We start from the raw sequence: 10373 nt of genomic DNA, 5'->3' as shown, positions 1-10373 counted from the left end.
TGAACAATGATGAATTCAATGAAGGACTGTATTTTTCAATACTTTATCTAAAAGTAAATATAATCACTAATTTCTTCGTAATTGTTATCTTGTAGTACTTATGTTTGTCATATAACCACAAAGAGATCAGCATCTAATTGTATTTTACAAGCAACTCATTCATCACTAAACTGCGGTTCTTTTTGTTAGTAAGTACAAAATACATACATACAAATATATATATAGCGTATACAAATCAACGACTGCATAATTACTGCAAAATTATTCTTAAAGTAAGCTTTCTCCTCTTTGATAAAGAGTTTTACTATTACTTCCGCTCTTGGCACGTCAATCAGAGATATTCTCTGACGTATTAAAAAAAATGAAATACAAAAATACCACTAAAAATATTTTAAATATAAATTTCAGATGAGTAAGCAATAATCAAAATGTGTATTTTTTCCTATTTAAGAAAATTAACGTATCGTAGTATTATTACATAGTATATTAGTGTTAGAGATATTAATGTTTGCAATTGTACTAACGAAAGCGCTCCGATAGAAACGCTCCGGCCTCTATAGTCCGACCCAGTTTGTCAAACGATGCTTTGCATCATGTCGGCGCGACCATCGTTTGACAAACTGGGCCGGGCTATACCTGAAGCGGCCGGAATATTTCTATCGAAGCGCTTTCATTAGTACAATTGCAAACATTAATATCTCGATTATTATTACGAATTTCGCTGAACGGTAAAGGACTTTTATGTTTATTTCGATCCCATCTAACTTCCTGTGGACGGCAGGAAAAGTCTTGCCGGACACTTTGTGCTTCAGCTTGTCATGTGGTCTTACTTAAAATAATTACTGTATGTTTTATTTGTTTATCTATTGTGGCTGATGAAGACTAAGTTAAGTCGAAACGTTCCATCAATTAATATTTAATAATTAAATTTCGCTCGCTTAGTGCAATGCAAACTATAAAGAAATTCGGTCTAAATCCAATTAATAAGATGTTTTCATAATATAAATTTCAAGATTACAATGTTAGTCCAGCATAACAATAAAAACATATAAAGAGAGAGAATATAATATAAAAAATAATAAAAATGATATTGAACGTTTCGGAACTCAGGTCCTTCTTCAGCGATTCTTGAAGATGTTACAAAGTCATAGAGATAAATAATTTTTTAATCTAAGCGACATAGTGTGGTACAATAAATGTCTGCTAGCAAATAAGTTAAAAATATAGTTGTGATTTTGTTGGCTGAAAGAAATATAATAACGCATATAGAAACAAACGAAAATAATTAGATTTCGTTCGTTTTCTATTATACAATGCAAACTATGAAGAAATTCGGTTTAAATCTATAATATATATAATATCTCTAAATATTTAATAATTAATAAATCTGTGATCTGAAATTACATGCACCTTATTCATCTATCTTCTTTTTATAGTTATTATTTCCCATTGTTAACATTTTTCCATGGTAATGTGAACGTAACAATTATAACTATCGTAAATAGACATTTTTTTCTCGTAATTTCTCATTTCATTTTCAAAAACAAAAGGGCAATTGAGTACGATTGATTTAAAATCTGAAAGGAAATTCGAAGAATGTTAAAAACACAGTGTCACTATTGTAGAAAAAAAAGAAATATATAAAATTTTACCGTCATAAATGAGGGTAAGGAGAAATTGAAATTTTTAAACGTCGCAATTCTGCATTCTAAATTATTACACATAATCATCAAAATAAAAATGTGTTTTGTCGATGGTTGAAGCAAATACCAGTTTTCATGAAACGCCTTATCTGTTACTTCTGTACTCTAGATTTTTCAAAATAGAGCAACATACAATAAAAAATATTATTATGATTATACGTAACAAAGAGCATAATTCGCAATTTATAATATCTTCTTTTGAAAACTTTTACGTTATCGCTAAAGCGAAGAAAACATTTATAATTATACAAGATCTGTTCGAAATGTATCCGATCTCTGATTTAATCTCAATGCGTAGTTATTATACATATATTAAATCTTCTTTTGAAAACTTTTACGTTATCGCTAAAGCGAAGAAAACATTTATAATTATACAAGATCTATTCGAAATGTATCCGATCTCTGATTTAATCTCAATGCGTAGTTATTATACATATATTAAGTATGTTGCCGTTTCATATTTAGAGTACGTCACTGTTATGTAACTACAATAGGCAAAATTGGATTACAAATTTGAACATTCTCCGTAAATTTAAGTCACTTTTAATATAACTGTTACATTCCAAAAATTTAGAATCATGCAGGATATTATTATATAGTATACTTTATAAGCGGCCACTCCTTTTTAACCCGCAAACTAACAGAAATAGACCCATATAGATTCAAATTAAAAGGCTCTAACTAAATTTATGAATTACGTGTTTAAGAAGCATTTGTGATTGATGGGCAATGACCAAACAAGAATTTGCATCAAACATTTTGACCAAACACGGTCGAATTGTTTAACATTGCCAACACTCGTACAATCCAGATATAGCCCCGTATAACTTTCGATTATTTCCTAAATTGAAAAATCCATTGAAGGAAAAAGGATTATGTTAAAATGCGTTAAAGTTTTTGACGCACAATTGCGTATTGTTGTCGATTTTTGATATACGAAGAGTATTTTAATATAGAAAAATTGTAAAAGCATAGGTATGATCGTGCTTACGTTCACGCCTAATGGTCAATCAGAATTATTAATAAATATATGTTATAATATACGCAGAAAATTTGAACGTGTTATATTAAGGATACTTTTCTGGCAAATTGTGTGTTTCCCGAATACAGTTTGCGCAATCTTTCACTGCACAATAACACCTATATATGATAATTTTAATATTTCATTATGAATTAAATTGTTTAGAAAGATAAATTTAATTTTTAGCTTAAAAAATGCTTAAAAATAGCTTTAAAACAGTGGAAAATATTACTTTTATTAGCCGAAAGTAAAATTTAGTACATTTTTATTGGCATCCAACTATCATTTAGAAATTTTTCAATTTTTTCTTTAGTCCGACATCTTATTTCTGCGATTTTGATATTTGACGACAATCAGCAGGCTTGAAAAATAACAAGTTTTTCAAGACTGTTGGTTGGCTATAGGATATAGAGTACCGAGAACATCTCTGTTCTGGATATATTTATTGTACAAAGAAAATGCGCAAATAAATATCCTAACATATAATTTAAAAATAAAATAGTATTGATGATAAGTTACAAAATTTACCGCGTCTACTAGTTGTTGCACACAAGAGCACAAAATATAAAGTTGCACTGTTGCACCTGATGTGTACATGACAATCGAAATTGCTTCCCCAATCGTCGTGGATGCGACCTGAAAAAAAATATGATTAGATTAAATCATAATTGATATAACTCGATAGTTATTTTTGAATGCCTTTTTATATAAAATCAATTTCTATAAACAAAAAGTGAGAGAAAGGGATAGAAGAGAGAAAGAAGAGAGGAAGGATTAGTGCTGTTAAAAAATTATTACTCACGGTGCTAAACATGATTCCAATAAAGCAGAATCGAAAGACACTCATTATATACATTAAACTAAAGCTTAAAGACAGCAGTTGTTTCAGCAATAAAGTTAATCTGAAAGAAAACGTACAAAATAACCGCCATAAAATGTTGCAAAGTTAATACTACATAGATTTAAGAACAAACTTTATACAATATGAAAAATTTAATTAAAAATAATTTAAACATATAAGAACTAACTTGTCACATTTGTCGTATTTTTGTATATTACATAATATACAGAAGTTAGGAAAATATAATAACTGATTATATGTATGTACATATAATCAATTATTACTTTTTTCATACTTCTTCTGTCACACAAATTGATACGAGATATCCATACACTTAAATAGACTCGGAAATACTCACTCAATCACATCATTGTGATGTCGACACAGTGCCTTCACTTCCTTTTCTTTTTTCCAATAATCAGGGCAATGTCCTGATCGATATTTAACATCTTCATTTTTTTCTTGAAATGTCATCGCAATTTTTAGTGCAATATATCGATATTGCGCTGTTACCATCATGACTAAATGCATCATGTATACCTCCATACTGATCTTTTTTAAGAACGTACATATCATGCTGATTAGTATGAATATATCTCCTACTAAAAAAACTCTGAACGAGAATGGTTGTTTGGAGAAAGCTGCAGGCAATCTATAATCTTCGTAATAAAACAAATTCTTTTGGAATGTTAATACAAAATGCATACAGGTCCATCCTATTATTCCTACCATGCCAGAGGAGAAGTAAAAATTAAGTGGAATTTTTACTGGCTCTAAAGTGGTCATTACAACGTTTTTCATAGTTTCATCGTCAATATGCAGTATTGTATTCAACTTTTGAATAAATTGATATGCCAAATTTTTTCGAGTGTAAATTCGCAAAAACCCAAAGAGTATTTCTATAAAAATTACCATGGTGAGAAGGCTATCTTTAAGAACTTTTTCCTTTGGCACATAAATGCTCCCAGGTATCATCGCAATAACCAAAATGAAATATACTATCCACACAAAAGCGCTGTATATTTTCCAAAAGAATGAAAAGGATGAGTCACGGTTGAACATCGGAAGAAGATTCCCCGAGAGCAAGTTCAATCGTACATTTAAGAAATTCACGTTTTGAAAATTCATCCTCACGAAGTCAGTTGGGATTGTGTGACTCTCCGTACCTTGAATTCACTTTGCTTTCTCGTAATGTTATATCACACTCATATGTGCTTCTGCTTTTCAAGAAAACATGTGTAGTTTTTTGCCAGCATTCGGAAATAACTGCATCGACGATCTATGTTCTATTATTCCTTCGAATTTCTACTAACTGAATTTATGTTAATATACGTTGTCGCATGATATATACAATGATACTCTGTACTTTTCATTGCAATTTCTAATGTTTTGTCTTGTTATTAGTGCACGTCAGAACTTCATTATCGTCAATAACATAGCATATTTCTGAATAAATCACCATTTGGAGAAGTTCTCCCTTATTTTCTATTATTATAAAGTGTAGGGGAGATAATAAATGAATGTTACGATAAATATAAGGACATTTGACGTACAGGACTACAATTTTTACTACATCTGTCGCAGAGAGAAGTATAATTAAAGACCTTCCCGCCTAATATATCTGTGTTCTATAGAAATGTATTCTATACGACGATAATTATCTTATACCTAGTACTTTCTTGATACAAGCACGACTACACAACGCAGAACTGTGAGTTGTGAAGAATATAATGTTGTTTAACGCATATTTTATAGATTTGAGGAAATGTTCTCACATTTTCTATTATCATGAAATATTGAGAAGTGAATGAATAAACTTCGAATGAATAATGTCTAGAAATAAAGACATTCGACATACAGAAGAGTACAATCTTTACTGTATTTATTACAGGGAGAAGTATGGTTAGAAGTTTTCTTCTAAATGTATCTATGTTCTATATATTTGTGTATTCTACACAATGGTAATTATCTTGTGATGATCTCTTTATAATTACAAACACCACTACATGTCGCAAAACTGTGAGTTTCAAATAATTCCCAGTAGATGTTGTTTAACGCGTATTTTATAAAGATACACAACAAGATATATATAAAATTTTAAACATATTAACGTTTTATAAAGGTAAATGCAGCATGTGCATGTATTATATCACAAAGTTAAATTAAACATAAACAATTTCATAAAGCAAACATTAAAATTTATTTTCAGTTTAATTGATTTAGAACAATTAGATTTTGCTCGTTTTTTGCAATGCAGAGTGTAAAGAAAAAACGATCTAACTCGAGCTACTGTCACTATAACAGAATCTGCACACTGCATTCGGGCGCAAGCTCGTTCGTCATTAACAGTCGAAACCGGAAATGTATTACGTGTTTGCCGCGCAAATGAAACTGAGTCTGAAGTGAGCTGAGTACACAAGATGTATACCTACAAATGTATACATTTGTGTTTCAGGAAGTTGACTGTTAATGGAAGTTGACTGGATCAGTAATCGTTACAGCATTGTCTAGATTCTGTTATAGGGACTCTAAATCGAGCGGTAGGATTTTTTTATGAAATGATATAATTTCGATTGGGAAGGATCCTTAATTCTAGATATTGAAAAGAATTACCATAAAAGAATAATCTCAGAGATGTTATACATTAAAAAACAAAGCAAGAGCATTAAATCTCTAAAAAACATTAAGTCTGGACTATTCATACAGTTATCTATTGAAAAAGTGTCAAATAAATAAATAAATATCACTTGGATGTCATAAAATTCCGTTTATCACCATTGTAACACTTGTGCTTAACAGAATGAAATAAAAACCAAAAGATGCTACTGTTTTCATACATTTGATCATAAGTAAGAAATTCAATTTTAATCACCAAATAAGTAATTAATTGACGCGCAATACAAAAATTGACAATTTTTATATTTATTGACGACAATGTATTTCTCATTTTAGACATAATTTCCACATTTACACAAAAACTGGAGAAACAATTTCTTCGAACAAATTTTACCACAAAATGTCGCTTAGACCACAAGATTACGCTTTCATCTCTAACTTTGGAATATATCTATGAGAATCGCTGAAGAAAGACCCGTGAGTTACAAAATCTATTACCGCTCGGTTTAGATCGTTTTTTCTTTATACTTAATTTAGAACAATTTTATAAAAAAATAATATAAAATAAACAATATTCAATTCTAAAGACCGTCAATGAAACAACATAACTAATACGAATACGAAACTTATAACAGTCTAGCTTAAATCTTAGTTGATTGTATATAATTTCGCGTGAATTTATATATTGATATATGTAGTCTTTCTAAACTGCACGTCGAACAATTGTCGGTCTTGAAACGTAACTCTAATAAACTTCCGCAGTACTATTAAGAATTAAATTGATTAACAACTTAATAATTAATTATGATATGCTCTTTTGACATATTAAGACCAGATTAAAATAATTATATAATATTCCGCTCGTTTTTTACAAAACAGACTATAAAGAAATTCGATCGAAATCCATAATATCTATAATATCTCAAAATATTTAATAATTAATAAACTTATGATCTGAAATTACATGCACTTAATTCACCTATTTTCTTTTTATTGTTAATATTTCCCGTTGTTAATACTTTCCTATGGTAATGTGAACATAATAATTATAACTATCATAAATAGACATCTTTTTCTCGTAACATCTCATTTCATTTTTAAATACAAAAGGGCGATTGAGTACGATTGATTTAAAATCTGAAAGAAAATTCGAAGAATGTTAAATTTAAATGACAGTGTGACTAGTGCAGAAAAAAAGGAATATATAAAATTTTACCGTTATAAATGAGGGTAAGGAGAAATTGAAATTTTTTAACGTTGCCATTCTGCAATCTAAATTATTACACATAATTATCAAAATAAAAATGTGTTTTGTCGAAGGTTGAAGCAAATACCAGTTTTCATGAAATGCCTTATCTGTTACTTCTGTACTCTACAATTTTCAAAATAGGGAAACATATAATATAAAATATTATTACGATTATACGTAACGTAGATCACAATTTGCAATTTAAATATCTAGTTCTTTCGAAGACTTTTACGTTATCGCTAAAGCGAAGAAAACATTTATATTTATAATTATAAAAGATCTGTTCCAAATGTATCCGACCTCTGACTTCATCTCAATATACGTAATTATTGTATACATTAAGTATGTTCCCGTTTCGTATTTAGAGTATGTTACTGTTATGTAACTACAATAAACAAAATTTCAGATAAATCCACCGATACCTAATTTCCATAAGATTTGAGAGGGGTCCTTTAAAATTATACAGGATGTTATTGTATAGTATACTAATATAAGTGGCCACCAACCATCCTTTAACCCGTAAACTAACAGAAATAGACCTAATAAATATAGTTTCAAATTAAATGGCTCTAACTAAACTTATGAATTACGTGTTTAAGAAGCAATTGTGTTTGATGGGCAATAACCAAGCAAGAATTTGCATTAAACTTTTTGAACAAACACGGTCGAATTATTTAACTTTGCCAACCCTCGTACAATCCAGATACAATCCTGTGTAATTTCTGATTATTTCTTAAATTGAAAAATCCATTGAAGGAAAAAAATTATATTAAAATGCGAAACTTGAAGTTTTCAACGCACACAGAACTGCGTACCATTGCAAATTTTTGATATAAAAGTGTAGATATGTTCGTGCTTACGTTCACGCCCACTGGACAATCAGAATTGTTAACAAATGAACGTTATAATATATGCAGAAAATTTGAACGTGATATATTAAGGATACTTTTTGGCATATTGTGTGTTTCCCGAATACAGCTTGCGCAACCTTGCACAGCTCATTTTTTCTTTACGATGAAAACACAATTCTCACTGTAGTATGTTAATGCTGTACACAGACGCTGCCTAGAATTGTTATATCAGTAGACATATTTTACAAACTTGAATCTCTTTGGATATAGCTGAAGATGGCCAAATGTGGTGTATGTTTATTCCATGCACAGTGGCTTACTGCTTACTACCGAACGAACTCTTGTCTTTATATCATGTTGCTGACCCAATAACTCTTGGATCGTGTCGTTTGATGGAAATACCACTTCAGAGTTGCACCCTATATAAATACTGAAAGCCTGTCTTCTCTGAGAGAGAGAGAGAGAGAGAGAGAGAGAGAGAATGCCCAAAAACAAAGATAAACGCAGAAGTCAGATACTTGGGACAGTAACCTCAAATGTTGTAAAAGTTTACGACGGTCAAACTTAATGAAGTTAAAAGTATAAGAAAAAATAATTTCTTTTTTTTAATTATAATAAAAATGTACAACAATAAATTAAAATTATAGTGTGTGCACGCTACATTTATATTTTTTTATGTTACAAAATTTTATAAATAAAGATAATAAAGGTGCAGTTTCACGCAGCGTCAAAACGCTAACGCCAACAGCTGAAGTCCCGCTGCTTTTTCATGGAGGGAGCTTTTTCAAATCGCTGATCGCTGTGATTGATATTATGCATTTTTTAAATAGATTTTTTGTATTTTTTATATAGTCCTTTCTATGGATTTATTTTGTGTATAAAAATAAAGTTTAAGGATGCGTGTCATTGTGAATTTAAACTGACCGAACGGTATTGTGTTATCAATATTGTGAAATGATTTGCCGTTAATAGTAGCTAAAGAGATTATAGGAAACGAATGTTGATATTGTGTGCAATTATGCGAAAGTTGCAAGAAAATGAGAAGAGACCGCAAGAACAAACAGTACTGGGAACAGTACAGCAACATATCTAAAGGATCATCCAGAGCATAGTTTTCACCATGTGTCAATACCTGAATTGACCATAAGGATGGAGTACGATTCCACAATTATTTTCCGCTACACAATTCAAGGAATTGTTGTCGATTGTTGGATCGCTATTGATAAAACAAAATGTTATTCGAGGCCCATATAACCAAAAGAACATTTGGTAATAACATTGAGGTTTGTGAATGTTAAAACTATTGATGAAACGATTGAAAATTCAAACTGTTCAAACGTGTCTACTTATCGCTGTAATTCGACCTTTCCGAAATTCAACCGGCAAAACAATGGCTCACAGGAGATCAGAGTAGGAAGAGCCGCTAGCGTTTTAATAATGCATGAAATTGCAACATAAGCTAAAATTTTTAAGTGCATAATAACTGTATAATAGAAAAAGTAAATGATGAAAAAGTATATATTTTACCTTCGGAAAATTGAAAAATGGTTATTAATATTCAAAAACTACGACATTAAAACGCGAATTAATAGGTTTAAGGTACTAAACAGAAATAGTTTTAGATATTAAATGTTTAACACCTTTATATGATAATTTTCATATTTCCTAACAAATTGAAGTATTAAGAAAGACAGATTTAATTTTTACAGCTTTGAAACTGCAGAAAATATTATTTTAAGCCGAAAGTAAACCTTAGTACATTTTTATTGGCATCCAACTATCATTTAGAATTTTTTAAATTTTCTCTTTAGTCTGGTATTTTATTTGTGTATTTTTTTGTTATTTGACGATAATCAGGTTTGGAAAACAATAAATTTTTCAAATCTGTTTGTTGGCTATAGGATAGAAAGTTCCGAGAACATCTCTGTCCATATTTTTTGTATTAGGGGGTTGCATTAAAAGCCGCTGTTTTTTTTTTGTATTTGAACATTAATTTCAATAATAAAATAGATGAATACCTCAATCAAAGTATTTTCCTTCGGAAGCTATGACTGTTTGCAACTTTTCTTGCAGAAGTTGAATTTTGCGACGA

The 10373-nt window shown here is 30.0% G+C and overlaps 1 protein-coding gene across 1 annotated transcript; it reads right to left on the bottom strand.

Annotated features, from left to right (window-relative positions):
• Positions 1 to 1526: 1526 nt before the first annotated feature.
• On the bottom strand, positions 1527 to 4693 carry LOC108777048 (odorant receptor 67a). The gene is made up of 5 exons (XM_018543841.1): positions 3924 to 4693; positions 3527 to 3626; positions 3253 to 3360; positions 1653 to 1808; positions 1527 to 1577 (listed from the first exon to the last, which is right to left on the bottom strand). The coding sequence occupies exons 1-5, from the start codon at positions 4691 to 4693 to the stop codon at positions 1527 to 1529; spliced, it is 1185 nt and encodes a 394-aa protein (XP_018399343.1).
• Between the last annotated feature and the right edge of the window lie 5680 nt (positions 4694 to 10373).

This window comes from Cyphomyrmex costatus, unplaced genomic scaffold, assembly GCF_001594065.2.
Source record: "Cyphomyrmex costatus isolate MS0001 unplaced genomic scaffold, Ccosl1.0 scaffold40, whole genome shotgun sequence".
Taxonomy (NCBI): Eukaryota; Metazoa; Arthropoda; class Insecta; order Hymenoptera; family Formicidae; genus Cyphomyrmex; species Cyphomyrmex costatus.
This window is presented reverse-complemented; position numbering and strand designations above follow the sequence as displayed.